We start from the raw sequence: 16,800 nt of genomic DNA on the forward strand, positions 1-16,800 counted from the left end.
AAGTTAGAAATGATTTAATGATTAAAGATATGATGGCTTTTTCACATATAGGGATAACTTCCCATTCGTGTGTGTGTGTGTGTGTGTGTGTGTGTGTGTGTGTGTGTGTGTGTATCTTTAATCCATAAATTTTAAATGTAAGTCACTTCAGTAGAGCACTTCATTTTGGTGATGATTAATGAACGCTTTCTATACACCAAAGTTTGATCAACCATCTTTACTGCAGAGACTTAAGTCAAAGTTGTGCACACAGACACCATTGACACACATGGTTCAGAACTAAATAGTTATTAAGGCCGCTTTAATTTCAACAGAGATAGTAACAGTAGCTTCCACCTATGTAGCAAGGACCACTTCACAAATACCAGCAGGATCTGTCTGTAGAGGCCGCTGAACCTAGTCTTTGTTCTACAAGTAGGAAGCTAGAACCCAAAGACAAATCATTTTCCCCAGGTCACTGAGCTAGAAATCAAGTTGAGATTAAATGATAATTCATTCTCATATATCCTCCTCTTTATAAAGGAAACACATTAAATGATGTGTGGGAATTATATATGGTATGGCCACTCACAGAAAAAAAAATTAACCTCTGAGGTGTGTTTTAACTCTCTACATGTCGGATTTGTCTTTTCAATTACAATAATGAGACACTCTTGAGAAAACCATTGTTACTATAACTGTACAGTCTTAATGGCCATCGAATAGATCAGTTTTCTACCTGCATATGTTGGTAATTATAAAATATATACATGGAAAAACATATAGTACATAGAAACCAAACGCAAATAAGATATTTTTAGACTTTAGAAATTCTTTAAGCATGTTATATTAACCCTATTAAAAATGGCTTTTCTATATACAATACATAATCTTTAAAAATCTATCCCGAGAAACGAAACTCTTTGGTTCAGCAAAGGACTCTAAATGTGTAAATATAATTTCTTAAGGATGCACTTTCTTATTCTGGGCTTTGCTTCTCTGGCTTCAGTCTTCACGAGACAGACAGCTGACTTTCTCTAAAGAATGGAGATGTGTCTGTGGAATGGACGTTTTTTTTTTTTTTTCACATAGAATATATCATATGAAAATACAATCAGAAGCATGAATGATACATGAATCAGGATACCGTCTCTCCTCTTCCAGACTAGGAACATACAGGGACATCTGCCATCAGTTTGGAAGGAAAGGAAGAAGTGGGACATCTATAAACATCAGGAAAGCTCTCAGGGACAGGAGTCCAGTGCTCTGGAAGCTCTTCCCTCACTTCCAGGTTGGAAGATCGCCAAGAGGCAACTGGACAAAGCCAGCTTCTGGGCATTCATTTTCCTTCTAAAATCCCATCACACCCTCAGTATCCTGGGTTCTCTCTATATACAAGACTCGATTGCCTCCTTCAGGCAAAACCATTACCTCTACAGTGATTGCGAGTCTCAACATTCACCAATGGGCTTCTCGTTAAAAACCCCACGTGGTCTTTCTATACTCTGGGCTTACTAATAGCAGTAATAACAGGATTGAACGAAGTATCTCAGAGATTGCAAGAGTCAGCAACTTTAGCTGTCAGGGTTCGTTATGCTTTGTCTTTGGTGGGAAGGAAATGTCCCTAGGATTTTACTCCACTGAGTTTTCTACTTTGGTAGTGGAAATATTTTTTTTCTTTTAACCTAAGTTAAACCTTCCCAAAGGCCCATCATTTAGCCACACTTTCCAAACTATTTTGAACAAAGTTTTTGGTAAGTTCTGCAGTATCACAACTGGTCAAAGGAAAAGGAATGGTTTTTGCTTTATTTTTTCTATTTTTTTATTAAAAATGATATGATTATCTGATTTGATTGACTGGTCTTCTTTAGTAACTGGCACTACTCATTAATATCCAAATGTTTCCTTTTGCTTCAATAACATCGAAAAATATATTAGTGTATCTGTAAGTTGAAAGGAAATAAAATTCATGGTCTTCTATTGACTTCCCAAGATGTCTGGAAACCACATTCGGAGGAGGAAGTCCCTGGTGTCTGCTGAGCCCTGGAGAGATTCTTCTAACATTGTTCTGTAGTCTTCCTTCTATCTGGATAACTTAGGTGCTCGAGAACAAAAGCCATATTAATATTATTAGGATTCTAGGCAGGAGAGTTTGATTTGGAGGGAGCAACTGATTTGAGAGAAAACTGTGCTATGCCAGCGAAAATGGATTGGACCATGGAAATGGAAAGGAACAACCTTTGACATCTTTAGACAAGTACAGAATGGAATACAGGAATAATTCACAGCATCTAAAGGACACATTCTCATTCAGAACCACATCCGGCCACTCTCCTTCCCTGTCTATCAGGGTTTTCTTTTCTGCCATTGTCTTCTGGGAGATCTAACAATGCTTTGAAGAGAGGGATAATCAGCATCGTGTCACCGATCCTCACGGTCACGGTCCTCTTCCACAGCGTCGTCGTTTTCTCTCCTGTCAGAAGTCCTTATCCCAGCCTGACATTTCATCCGGAGGCACCCCCTTTTCAGGAGGATACTTGTCAAAGTAGCTGTGATCTATGGGGCCACTGAGCTAATGGAGAAAGGACAGAACAAAGGTGAGGACCAAGGTGACCAAGCACATCCAGGTGAAGCTTGTCCTACCTGAGTGCTGACTTCACACCAGAGCCTATCACATATATCACACATCACACATGACATAAAAAAGAGAGCCACTCATCTGCACCGTGTCACCGTCTCCACACAGTGAGATCATCTCATTAGAAGCACGTGATTTTATTGTTGGTCACATGCGTCAGGAGCTACGCAACAGGAGGAATTATTTTCTAAAGCAAAGGTAAAATGAATACTATCTACCTTCCTGTATCAAGTTAAGGGATGTTGTCAAAACAAAAAAAGGTTTTAAATATTAAAATCCATCAGAGTTCCTCTTCCATTTAAGTTTCTTGCCAGTATTGGATTTGAACAGTTACTCTATCCCTGTAAAGTATGCAAAATAGGAAATAAACGGACAAGCCCAAATCTAAGCAGTACTGAAATGTCACCAGGAAAATTAAATGGCTGTGGTATTAAACTATTTTGTAACCGTGGTTTGAAATTCTTTACTTAAAACAAATTACAGAACACCTAATTCTCCTTTTAATGGAAAATAGGTTTATAATTGACCATGATTCTTTATCTTTCTTTAAGTGCCCTTTATTTCAGTTTATTTTCTCTATTTCTGAAATAACAGTAGTATTTCTCTTAGGTATAGCTATAATTACATTTTTTAATAGCATGTGTTGTCACATGGCGAATATATTACAAGAGTCTTATTGTAATTAACAATAAATTACATTTCATCTGTGTACCCGAGCGCTTCTAACTGCTCTGGGACTTCAGTGATATTGGCATCATCATTGATTCCTGAGAGGTGACCCTAGTGAACATCCCATAGGCAATTCTATTATTTCATTTGTGTGTGTTTATGAGCATATGTGTGCTTACGTATGCATGTGTGGGTTATCCTGCACACTGCCTGTGTGTGTACTTGCCTGTGGATGCCAGAGGCTGACGTCAGGCATCGTTACTCAATTACATTCTACCTTACATTTTGAGGCAGTGTCCCTCACTGAAGCTGGAGCTCATCACTGGTGAGTTCCCAGGATCCACTTGTCTCTGTCTCCCCAGCATTAGGATTGTAGACACACACTACGTGCACAGCTTCTTATGCACACACACAACAGTACACACCTTCTTATGCATGCACACACACTACAGTGCATAGCTTCTTGTGCAGACACACACACTATGTGCACAGCTTCTTATGCAGGTACACACTACATGCACAGCTTCTTATGCACGCACACTACAGTGCACGCCTTCTTATGCAGGTACTAGGTCTTCATGCTCATGTGTTAAGCACCTTTCCCACTCAGCCTGTGCTCCAGTCCCAACCACACTATTTAAGTCTCTAGATCACAATTAGTAGGACAAGGGGTTGGGGATTTAGCTCAGTGGTAGAGCGCTTGCTTAGCAACCACAAGGCCCTGGGTTCGGTCCCCAGCTCCGAAAAAAAAAATTAGTAGGACAAACTCACCTAATAAGAAGTATTTTTTAAAAATCTAAAACTCTTTTGTATGTGCTCTCTCTCCCTTCCTCCCTCCCTCCCTCTCCCTCCCTCCCTCCTTCCCTCCTTCCCTCCCTCCCTCTCTCCCTTCCTCTTCCCCCTCAAAATTTATTTTAAAAAACTTGCTCCTAGAAACTAATGGGGGTGTTTCATCAAATACCATACCTCTCTTCGTAAAGGTGAGGGAAGGCTCGTGCTTTCAACCCCTCCCAATTGAAGCCGTTTAACCACCTAAAATGAGAGAAATACAGAGGATATTACTCACAGTCTATGATTAGCATGTGAGAGTACATCTGTCGATCCATTATCTCCATTATCTGTCACTCCCTACCTCCAAAAGCGCAGCTGAAGTTAACAGGGGAGGTTGTCTTGACCCGTTTCATATTCAACCCATGACTATGGGCACTCCCACTGCCCGGCAACCACCCTAGACATTTCCCTGTCACACTTGCGTTCAGAGCAGATAGGGTATCACCTCCTCCGACCTTCAGAACTTCATTCCCATCTGTATAAGATTTATCTACTTTACATGTACAGGTTTCCTTTTTGCCTGCACACATGCAGGCTCATGAACACAGGCACCGTCTTCTGAGCATATCTGGTTCCGAAAAGGGTGTCAAGTTCCCTTGAATCAAAGTTATAGAAGGCTGTGAGCTACCGTGTGGGTGCTGAGCACTGAATCCAGGTCCTCAGCAAGAGCGGCAAGTACTCTTAACCACAGAGCTATCCAGTCCCAGTGGTTCTCAACCTTCCTAATGCTGGGACCCTTTCCTATAGTCCTATCAAATTATTTCGTGGCTATCTGTTAACTGTAATCTTGCTACTGTTATGAATCGTAATGTAGATATCTGTGTTTTCTGATGGTCTTGGGCAAGTGTAAAAGGGTTGCTCAACCCCAAGAGGGTGGATTGTGAGCCATAGATCGAGAATCACTGCTTTAGATGCTACTCTTGATTCTTAGTTCACTGAGAGTTATGACGAGAAACAAAAGCACAACAGGGCAAAACTTGGAAGGCCCATTAAACAAAATCATTCGCAATCCATCTTCAGCCCACTTGTACCCCACCCCCACATTGCCTTCTGTCCTGAGCCACGAATGGGCTTCCTTATCGTCTCCCTAATGCCAGCGTCTCTGCTACGGGCTCGATGACTTCGTCTCTGGTTATCGCTGTGGTTCTCTCATCCTTCGCTGTCACTGCTGTCGCTGCTCGATTATCATCCAGAAACGACTTCATTCTTACAACAACAAAACGCATCCTGTGACCCAACTTCCTCTCCAACTCAGCCCGCTCCTCTCCTTCGCTTTGGAGGAACAATGGCCCCAGGAGTCTTTCATCAGTCCATCCGACCATTTTCTCCTGAGCACTCTGCCGTCAGCTTCCTCCACTCCACGTCCTCCAGCGTCTACAGACGCAGCAGCCAGGCGCTGCAGTGAGTGACGTGTGGGGATACTGAGTCAAGCTGACGGCTGGAATTTCTTATTCACGTTATATCATTAATGTAAAGAGGTGGGTCTGGTCTTACGTGTCATAGCAGACGTCGGGAGGCCTCCCTTCTCCTAGAGACCCACTGCTCTGCCTCTTGGAATCTTACAAAGAACAAGGAGTAAGGCTACTCTCCGCCTACTGATCAGTAGTTATTAGGCTGTTGATGTCGATTTAGCCGGGGAGCAAACACGACGGAAAGACAGCTTGTCCCAAGTATGAAAAAATATCTAATGTTTTTATCTTGGTAAGGCGGTAGACAAAGTAAGTGACCATCACAAATTGCTAGATTTAAATTGAGACTCTAGTAAGTTCCAGGAAGGTGAAAGAGAACAGAGTGGTAGGTGGTGGTGGGATGGGGCAAGCTCAGAAGGGTCGCTCGTTTCCAGTTGGGGTGGTGTTTAAAGAGTGAGGAGATGGGAGAAGTCATGCAGGATTCTGCAGCGAGGACCTCCTAGATGGAAGGGGCAGGAGTCAGCTGAGATACAAACTGTGAAGAAAATAGGGAGGAAAGATACCCAGGGGTTGGAAAGATCATTAGGGTCAGAGGTGGTGAGTAACTTCAAGGAAACAGTGGGACGGAGGATTTGTCTGTCGGAAACGCATGGTGATTGTAACAGCATGCAGACGATCTTCGAGAGCTGAAACCAGACGAAGTCCAGCATGGAGGAGGGAGGGAGGGAAGCAAGAATCCCATTCAAGGAGGCATTGGCAAATGGTGGCTGCTGGGAGGACAGAGAGTCAGTTTTTTTAAGTCAATCACGCTCCAGGGCAGGTCTTACCAAATTGGAGTTGACGGGTTAAAGATGAGGAAAACGCAAAGCTGGATGGGTAAAGTCGAGAGTAAAAAGGGTGGATTCAAGAGGGGTCCTGAGGGGTGTGTATGATCAAAATCCATGGGATGATGTTCTCCAAGAATCAATTAAAACATGGCAAAAACGACTTAAGTAAATTGTAAAAACGAAGATGGCGAAAGACAGCAAAGACACAGCGAAATGCCAGGTCATGTTAGGGGGCTTTTTGGAGTTTAGGGCACAGGTGTGATAGAAAGCCATTACAAAATGCCGAGGAACCGTACAATCTGGTTCTCGAAAGGTAACTGCAGTCATGTAGAGAATGACCAAAGGGGGGCGCAGCGCTGTGAGTGGTGGCGGCCAAGGGCAGGAGACCTTCAAGAGCCTCTCACTGGCTTCTTTCAGCCATACCAGAAGCCAAGCGTCCTCCCTTCTTCCACAGCCTTCCCTCGCTTCAGAGTTAGTTTTGGCTTAGCCCTTAGCTGGATTTCCCAATCCAAGTCTAAGTTTGCCTCCCACTTCAAGTACCATATTGGTAGAAGTTCTTACTATAGTAGAACGCAGGGGTCCGACGACAACATTAGCTCATGTCAGCCTGTCCTGTGTGAAAGCACCTAGGTTTTCTCCAAGATGATCCCATCAGACTTGACACTGAGCTGGGCTCCCTCTGCAGACATTTCTTGGTACCTATTTCTGTAGGATGATCATCTTTGCCACCCAAATCAGGAACTACTCTTAGCACAACTTACAATGCTTTTTTTAATCCAAGGACCTCTAGAAGAGTTAATCCTAGTGATTACTGTTGTTCTAGCGAGGAAAATGGCCTTGCATTTTTTTTTTTTTTTCGGAGCTGGGGACCAACCCAGGGCCTTGCGCTTCCTAGGTAAGCGCTCACCACTGAGCTAAAATCCCCAGCCCGGCCTTGCATTTCTTAGGGTGCTCGTTGCAATCTGACCAACAGCAGCATTTGCTTAGGGTGAGTGGCCATTCAGTTAATCCTGGTGTCCTGGGACAGGCTGTAGCATATGCAATGCAGGAGACAGGCTGCGTTGTATGCAGCGGGTGTGGCACACTCTGATAAGAGAGCAACGTTCAGCGGAGCTGCGCTGACAGGGACACAACAGAAATTGCTCTGGGGAGATGTACAGACACTGTTCTCGAATGTCACGGTCAGGTGCTTGGTTTATCTCCTTTCAGGGCTGCATAATTACATCCACCCAGGTTCCCCAGCCTTTCCTCGTCTTTGGGAGAGAAGCCTTGTTTCTTGGTTAGCTACACACACACACACACACACACACACACAGAGTGAAGGTGATTTAATAAAGGACGCACAAACTAGGCATATTTATTGATAGAGTAAATGCTATGCCTAGGCATATGTAGGTTGATGTCAAGGCGATACATGATTGGACAATAGAGAGTGAGGCGGGGACAAAGCTTTTGTGAGGCGGGAAAGCGGAGGAAGGAGGAGAATCAAGATGGAGACCGGGAAGGTTGACCCAGATCTGGGTGGTCCTGAATCGCCAAGGTAGCTGGGATGGACTTCCGTAGGCAAATTTATCTTACCTAGGTGGGCGGTTTATATCCTTATCGATTGGTTGTAAGTTTATTGTGTGGATGTATTGTGGATTGAGAATTTAACAGGTAAATCTAATTGCTAAATTACAAGTTTCTAGAACTTTGATTTTGCCGGGCTAAAGAGGGCGGTGAGTGAAAGAAATGGCGGAGAGGCAATTGGAGCGTGTGGATCTGGTTCTGTTGCCCAGGTGCGTAGAGTGAGAACGTGAGGGGCAGCAGAACCAGAGTGTGTGTGTGTGTGTGTGTGTGTGTGAGAGAGAGAGAGAGAGAGAGAGAGAGAGAGAGAGAGAGAGAGAGAGAGACGGAGGGAGGGAGAGGCGTGGTAACTACTGCCTAGGGGACCTCGTAGAGACGGCTGGGAGAGGGTGGCTTGTGGACCCCGTGGCAGAGTAGCAGGCTGAGCGAGCGAATCCGGCTCTCGGGAACTGATAGAAAAATGTTATCTTTTTTTTTAAATTTTTTTATTTTTACTGCATCAGGCATACTTTGGTTTTAATTCAAAGCCAGAATGAAAAGTTTTCTTTTAAAAATTAATTTTGTTTTACAGAGGAGTAGGAGAATCTAACACAAACATTAAAGATATTTTTTTTAAGGTTTACTTTATTATGTTAAAGTGTGTGGGGAGTGGATGGTTGTGTGCATGCGTGTGTGTGTGTGTGTGTGTGTGTGTGTGTGTGCGCGCGCGTGCGCGTGTGTGTGTCCAATAAGGAGCCCAGAAAAGGGTGTCAGATCTCCTGGAGCAGGACTTAGAGGTGGTTGTGGGCTGCTGGCATGGGTGCTAGGAATTGAACTCATGTCATCTGCAAGAGTGGTTTGTGTTCTCAACCATTCCAGCCCCTAAAAGACTGTTGTTGTTGAATTTTAAGAATATCCTGGGTGGTAACAAAGCTATAGACTTGGGAGGTTTGCATGAAGTTTAAAAAGCTTTTTATCTAGAACAGTGGTTCTCAACCGTCCTGATGCTGCAAACCTTTACTTAATACAGTTCCTCATGTTGTGGTGACCCTGAACCATTGAATTATATTTTTTTGCTATTTCATAACTGTAATTTTGCACCATTGTGAATCATAAGGTAAATATTTGACATTCAGGATATCTGATTTGCAACCCTTGTGGAGGTCATGACCCAAGACTGAGACTAGACTGCTGATCTAGACACACACACACACACACACACACACACACACACACACACACACACACACACAGATACCTTGAGCACACATAGACATACATACCCCCACACACCCTGAGCACACACAGACACACACACCTCACACACACCCTGAGCACACACAGATACACACACCCCACACACACCCTGGGCACATGTAGATACACACAACCCCCACAACACACCCTGAGCAGACAAAGACACACATACTCCACACACACACCCTGAACGTATCCCCTAGCTCGGTGGCTTAGAAAAAAATAGCTCCAGGAACAGAGAAAATTAGGATGAAATCCTGTTTTTCAGTTCAGAGAATGCCATGCGATCTGTTGTCTCTTGCCAACTGTCCCCTGCACGCTGCCTCTGAAGCCCTGAGTGGTAGAAGGAAGCCTCCTCATTATAGAGAATGGACCAGTCAACCTCACTGGAAGGAAAAGCCAAATCATGCCAGGAGCTTGCCTATCCCACCACAATGCGCCTGGTGCTTCTGAATGAGCCTCAGGTGAACTGAGGAACAGGCTAAGACCGGAGCTTATCAGCACTTACGACCACTTCTGTTTTCCAACCACCCCACAGCAAAGCATGAAAGCATGACAACTCCTTGATTAAAATCAGGGGGGCGTGGGGACAACAGAATAAGAATCACTCTAACTGGCAGGCTGCCTGTCAATATGAATGCTGTGTTTATATGTCATTCTGTAATGAGAATAGACACTGGCAGGAAGTGTGGGGTCCAAGGAGAAGATAAATGGGGTTTGAAGACAAATAATGAGCGTTTATCTAGAACAGTGTTTCTCTACCTTTAACAGAAGGCGACCCAGAGAGTGAATAAGGTATTATAAGCACTTTGATGTCTATGAAGTTCCAAATAAGTCTGTCTTCTGTCTCCCCCTCTGCTGTCTCTCCCCCCCCCTTTCTAATTCACCCTGTGGGGGAGCTTGGTTTCTCAATGGTGAACACATGGCTTTATTTCGAGGGAGATCATGAATTCAGGCAGCAAGACTGGTAGCTTAGGAGTTTTCATTTTGCAGCTAAAGCCAAGGAGAACAAGTAGCCGCCTCCTTTTGTGTCCAGGCTGGGGACGCTCTCCTGATTGTTCAGTGAACGATACCAGCAGAGTGCAGGGGCATGGCTTGTGGGGAATGCACGTGTTAAACATGCACGGGACTCCAGATTTTATCTTGACTCCTAGCACATACACACAGAAACGTCAGCCCCCAATCTGAGAGGAATAAAACATTAGAGATGTTTTCATTTCTGAAAGGGAGCACATCGGCATATCCAAAGGCTTACGATAATAACATTCTCGCATTTATATGTGGACCATCAAACCATAGCCACAGGTGATATTTTCTCTGTCGGTTATAAGCAAGATGAAAACATCCTGAAAACTCTAGGACCTGCCAAAGATTGACTTTGAAATCACGAGTCCTAAAGGTTCAAAGTGCCACATTTGAATATTTGATCAAATTAGAGGGGACGCCAAGGAAGTTGTCAGGGGGTCTAAAAGCTATTAAGGAAGAATGCTGGGTCACCATGAGATGACTCCGAATTGTGGGTCTGTGCAAATCAATGGACATCAACAGAAAAATTAATTGAGGTTACAGAGCTTGGAGAATCCCTCAAGGGGAACTATATTTTAAATGAATAAATTTAATAAGTTTTAGTTATAATTGAGATGGGCTGGGGATGACTTACAATCAATCATACACAGGCAGAAACTGATGTAATTTGAAAATAAATAAAAGAGGTTTTAACAACCTAAAACTACCAACCATCGTAACTAATACGACAGTCAACTGCTCTCCTGGTCTTGGGTGCTGTGGTTCCGTTTGACATCTTAGCGAGAGAGCACGTTATTCATCGCTTGCTGCAGAAAAGGTTTTAAGGAGTCGGGATACGGTTTCTAGGGAGGAGTTGTCTAGACATTAGCAGGCTTTAAGGACTCTGGAGCTAGACTCCTGCTTCACAGTGCGCAGCCTGTCAAGCCAAAGACCAGAGCTGTAGGACTTCAATTACTTTTAAATGACCAGAGTCATTTCTCTGCCCCTGGAGACGTGACCTCCTGAACTGCCCTGAAGACAGTTAACACCACCTCAAACAAGATCCAGAAGCCTCAAACCTTGTAAGATCGCTAGCCAGCAGGAACCTTGGCAACCATTTCCCTTCCTATAAGATGGAACCCAAGAGAGCTTGTCAGTCTGGACAGGAAAACACCCCTCAGGAAATCTGTCTGTTCACGTGACTTAAGAAACAGGCATAGAGCATACCTACACATACAGGCAGAAGCAGTCAGTGATCCTGCTGCCCACCGTCTGCCCTCACAGTGACAGGAGGCGCTCTGCTCTGCAACGGTCCCTTTGGCTGCTGCACACTCTTATCCCTTGATGTCCCACTTCACACGGTAATAATTGTTCCCTATCTTTTATACTATACTTTGTCTCTGGTGAATTCTTTTAATGGAGTTGTAAGGATTGAGGACCTAGGTGAGGCCAGAATAGGATCCTGCCATAGTTCCTACTATAGTTACATAGTAACATAGTAACTGTGTAGTTCCTACATTGTTACAGCAAAACTCATTAGTTGGTGATGTTTAATAATGGGTTAAGCTGCATAATTCTCTTCTACACCTCTACAAGAATTAGACCCTGCTCTGTTTACAAATTCAAAGCCAAAACTATTATTTAATAGGTTAATAATGATGATGATGATGATGGTAGTGGTGATGATGATGATGATGATGATGATAAACTGTAGATGCGAAACTGTTTCTGTGACTCAATGGTGTGATTTTATAGCTTGTAAAATAACTTAGCTCATTCTTGACATGAACCCCCAGTATTAAGGAAAGCATATTAAGACCTATTTGTGTAGGATGATGTCACAGGTGAGGCAGGAACAAGATAGAAGGAGGCCTGTCATTGGATGAGAAGGAAGGATGGTCGGGAGAGAAGTTTGAAGGAAGAGGAGGAGACTAGGACAGAAAGGAAGAGACAGGAGGGAGAAAGAAGCTATGGCAGGACGATGGAGGCTGACGTAAAGATCTTGCTCTGTGTATTTACAGGTTGTTATTAATGTTCTCAAGGGATGGATGGTACCGGGCTTTGTATGTTTAAGTGGACAATTATATCTTATCAATTGGGTCAAAGGTTATTGTGTTGTGTGTTCTTTTATGTGATGGTTTGAGTGTAGGAAAGTGTGTGGTGGCAAGAGACACTGGGCTGCCAAGGAGTTGGGATGTGTTTCCTCTAAGATATCTAGCAGATCTCTTGGGGCACCGCGGTGTGGACCTAGCGGGGTAAAAGACAAACTACACCTTTTTTATTTTTTATATTTTTAGAACAACAGATTCGGGCAACTATAACTAGCAAACTACAAAGAAAGCCTGTAACACCCAAAAGTGGAAAGCCTGTAACTGAGCATGGCGATCTCCTGAGAGAACCCATCATGGTCATCTCATATACGGGTGGCCTGTATGTCAGCCTGATACCAGGTAAGATCAGTTGGGAAGAGAGAACCGCAACTGAGGAAAATGCTCCCCACCATGTTAGCCTATGAGCAAACCAGTGGGCAGCATCCCTCCATGGCCTCTCCATCAGCCCCTGCCTCCAGGTTGCTGCCTTGAGTTCCCCTGGATGACGGACTACAAGCTGAAATACGCCTTTTACTCCCTAGATTGCCTTTATCACAGCAAAAGAAACCCTATTAAGACACCTGTTTATTCTATATATTTCTATGCTTATCCCAGCAACAAAGAAAATCGGTACCTGTGTTTCTTAATGTCGTTGATCCCATTCTTCAGGTTCCCCAGCCTTTCTGTTGGGTTTTGCCTAAAATAGTTTATGGAAGAAGATTGTAGTATCAATATACAAGCGGCTTTTATATTAAAGGGTAATGTTTGTGTTTAACTTCATTCACTCAATAACCTTCATCCGATCCTACTGCAGCTCAGCCACTTGAGGACAGGGAGAAAACAAAGTCATGGGGTTTCCATGGAGGAGCGGCAGCTGGGTGTCTGGATACATCAGCTCTTCCCACGAGCTGTGGCTACACTGTGAATAAATGCTAGCCCGCAAACTTAGTTGCAAACTCCGCTAAGAAACCTGGGAGGTGTGTTAGGGTTTCATCTATGCCTAAGCTGCAATCTTAGAAGTGAGTAGGCTTTCCTAGTTGCAATTCCCAAACCAGGTTTGATGTTCTAGATTTGCTGATGTTAAATCCTTCAAAAAAAAGTCTTCAAAGGTGGGGTGGGGGGCACAGCAGTGCATTGGAGTTTGAACAAATGAAACAAAGCTCTGGGAGTCTCCAATGTTTCCCAGAAAAATGATGTTTTCAATAGTGAGCCTAAGGCTGATTTTAATTTAAAAGACGATTGGAAAAGTATACTCTCTTAAAGACTATTAAGGGGCTGGAGAGATAGCTCAGTGGGTCAGAACGCTGACTGTTCTTCCAGAGGACTCAAGTTCAAGTCCCACCACCCACAGAGCAGCTCACAGCTGTCTCTAATGCCAGCCCAGGAGACACAGTGCTCTCCTTTGACTTCTATGGAATGCACATGATACATAGACATACAAGCAAGCAAAATACCCATAAACACGAAATAAAAATAAATAAAAATCTTTTCTTGAAAGCTGTTAAAAAACGAAAAGGAATGAAGAATACTGTGGAGCTAGAGACGTGGCTCAGCTCTGGTTAAGGGAATTTGCTGCTCTTCCAGAGGGACTGTCCTGGTCCTCAGCACCCACATGACAGCTCACAACCGTTAATAACTCCAATTCCAACTGCGAGGACATCACCCGGCCTCCAAAGGCACCAGGTACGCACCCGTGCACATACATACATGCAAACATTTTTCAAAGAATATTTTTTAACTTAAAACACTTTCTTCAGTTACAGCAGCAACACAAGATGTTCAAGTCGTGGACGCGCAAAAGCTAACTGTGAAGCATCCACTCACTGCACAGGTAGCGGAAGCCTTCACACTTCCTCCACAGAGAGGTGTCGCCCACGGTCATTCTCACCTGCAAAGCCGCCGGATCAAATCCTCGGGTCGCCTTGTTATCTTCCTGGGAAAATCCATTTTCTCGATCCCTTTGAGAATCAAATTGTAGGTCATCATTTGGTCTATCCCAGAAAAGGGAGGGCTGGAAAAGACACAAAATAAAACATACTTCAGCGACAGTCTGGGAGGCTTCTGGGACAGACTACTCTTTTCCTACTTCTCTTTCCACTCTGTTCTGTCCTCCAATCACCTCCTCCCTCCTTAGTTATTTTCCACAAATTGGGGTGCATCGTGGAGAAGCCTTCAGGGAATTTCCTTCAAGCTCATCACTTGAATGATAGGCACAGGTAATGTCAAGCAGTCATAAGCCCTAAAAAAGAAGGTAAAAGGAGAAGGGGGGTGGAGGTGGATGTGATTTCCATCTGTGTGTGTGTGTGTGTGTGTGTGTAAGAAGGTGAGTAGGAAAAGCCTCCCCTCTAAGCTGACAAAAGAGAAGTCTCCGAGGACAGAGGGAGCAGATGGGACACGGAGTTGCCTTGCTTGTGGTCACTGAGTTCTGAGACAGGAAGTACGGGGGAATGTGGCAGGAGTGGGCAGGAGTGGGCAGTGTAGACGGCAGAATGAGTAAGCTTCTAGGAGCCTGAGGGATGACAGCAGCGTCCTGTGTATCCCGTGGGCTACAGTAAGGGGCTGGGCACGGATCTGAGTCAGTGGTAGAACTCAGAGCCACTCTGGTCTTCTGTTTTGTAATATAAAAAATAAAGTCTACTACAGGATGAAGCTGGCAGGCTGACTGTGGAAAGCTGTGCTGGAGGTAGCGAAATAGACATGGCTCTACCTAGTCCGTGGGCTGTACTAATTATGTCCCTTGGTCCGATTTATACGTTGGAGCCATACTCTTGAAGTGACGGCACATGGGCTTTTATAAAGCTAATTAGGTTGAGGGTGCGGCCATCTGTGAGTAGGATTGGTGAGCTTCTGAGATAGGATGCTGGCTGTCCAGCTCTTTCCTAGTGAGGATCCCATAAGAGCTCTACGACTAAAAGGGAGCCCTCATTAGAGCTCCCAAACGGTAAGAAACAAATGAGCTCTAAAAAGGCCACCAGCTTGTAGAATTGCGTTGTATAGCCTGGGCTAAGACTAATGATGACTCTAACAGGATGTGCTGACGTAGTGAATGGGGTGGGGGAAGCGAGAAAAGGAAACCACGAATGATGCTTGCCTACAGTGCCCGAGATTAGAACCGTTTTCTCTAAGACGGACAAACTAGGGAAGAGGTGAGTGTTGTAATACGGGTCCGGGTTATCCCGCAGAATGGAGACATAGCAGAACTTTTGGGGAATGAGGCCGGAAGAAGGGCCACTGGAGAGATGACCTTGACTGGAATATTGGGGTGCTCGTCTTTTCCTCCTTGTGTCCTGGCCACCATATAGTGACAGACCTCCTTTGCCACACGCTCCTGTCATGCTATACCATGTTCTCAAATCTACAGGCTCAGTGAGACTGAAATGTGGAACCAGAGTAAATCTTTTCTTACTCCTAAGTGACCTTGCGTTAGCGACACAGCAATGGAAAGTTGACTGACTCAGTGGTGGTGCAGCTTGTTACAGGGGAAAGGATCAAGGCTATGTTCCAGAGCCACAAGGAACTGACTGGCAGGCCATTAGGTTTATGAGCCCAGCATGGAGGAAAAACACTAAGGAAGTATGACCTGGGCCATCTTGTAAGGTTTATGGCTGCAGGACTTGAGGGTATGACCCAACGAGTGTCAGTTGGAAAAGAGGCCAAGGTCTGACCGGTCCAATGTGAAACTCTCGTAAACGAGAAAACTCAGAAATGAATACAGAGAAGGAGCTGTCACCGGAGGATGAGGAGGGAGAAGCGGGCCCTGTTAAGCACCCAAGAGAAGAATACTTGAGAGAATGTCCTGCCGGGTAAAGAGTGTTTGAGATGTGGCCAGCGAAGCAGGTAGCATGGCAATTCATATATCGCCTGGATTTCTAAGTTTTGTGTCTTAGAAGTTTTAAGTTTGGAAAATTATATGTGATCTCACTGCTCGGTTGTCTATGCCCTGTGCTGCTTGGAAACCAACCATACTCACCTTTGGCACAATAAAATAAAATAAGAAAGACTTAAAGCAAGGGAAATGCACCGCATTTCCAGTGACCTATGTTGCCCCTGTGAAGAGAATGAAGCTGGAGGGAAAGCCATTGGTTCGGGATCTTCACCACACACAGAGGCAGGCATATGACATAGGCTTGCGGCTGGATTGTTATTTCCACAGTGTTCTTTCCCTGACTTCCCGAGACACTGGATCAGGACACTAAAAATGGACTTGTCTTCTGCCCTGAAGATGTCTGGCAAACTACCTTCCTAACTTCTTTATGATGGTTCGAGGCCCCCTTAGCAATTCCAAGCCTCTGTGCTTTCTCTTCCTTTGTTATTTCCCCAATATATTTTGCTACTTTGCACGACACATTTCCCAGATGACGAGGATTTTCCAGAAGCTCCAAGAAACCCCAGGCCGGTACCTCTCCCCTAGAAATCTCTAAGATGAGCAAAAAGAAATATTGGAAACAGCACAGGGTCCTCCACACCTTAGACAATTTGTCCTTCTCAACGACTTCCTGGAAAATTCCATTCCTCCATCTAAATCTTAAATGATGAGTATTTGAGCATGG

The 16,800-nt window shown here is 44.4% G+C and overlaps 1 protein-coding gene across 1 annotated transcript in view; it reads right to left on the reverse strand.

Moving 5' to 3' along the window:
• Window positions 1-202: 202 nt before the first annotated feature.
• The window catches only part of Prkg2 (protein kinase cGMP-dependent 2), a 103,821-nt gene continuing 87,223 nt past the window's right edge, over window positions 203-16,800 (reverse strand). The window contains 5 exon segments of the mRNA XM_032916130.1: window positions 203-2,551; window positions 4,253-4,278; window positions 4,281-4,318; window positions 12,885-12,947; window positions 14,139-14,261. Coding sequence (XP_032772021.1) covers window positions 2,456-2,551; window positions 4,253-4,278; window positions 4,281-4,318; window positions 12,885-12,947; window positions 14,139-14,261 — 346 coding nt within the window. The 3' untranslated portion in view covers window positions 203-2,455.

The sequence above is a fragment of the Rattus rattus genome, chromosome 11 (genome assembly GCF_011064425.1).
Source record: "Rattus rattus isolate New Zealand chromosome 11, Rrattus_CSIRO_v1, whole genome shotgun sequence".
NCBI lineage: Eukaryota > Metazoa > Chordata > Mammalia > Rodentia > Muridae > Rattus > Rattus rattus.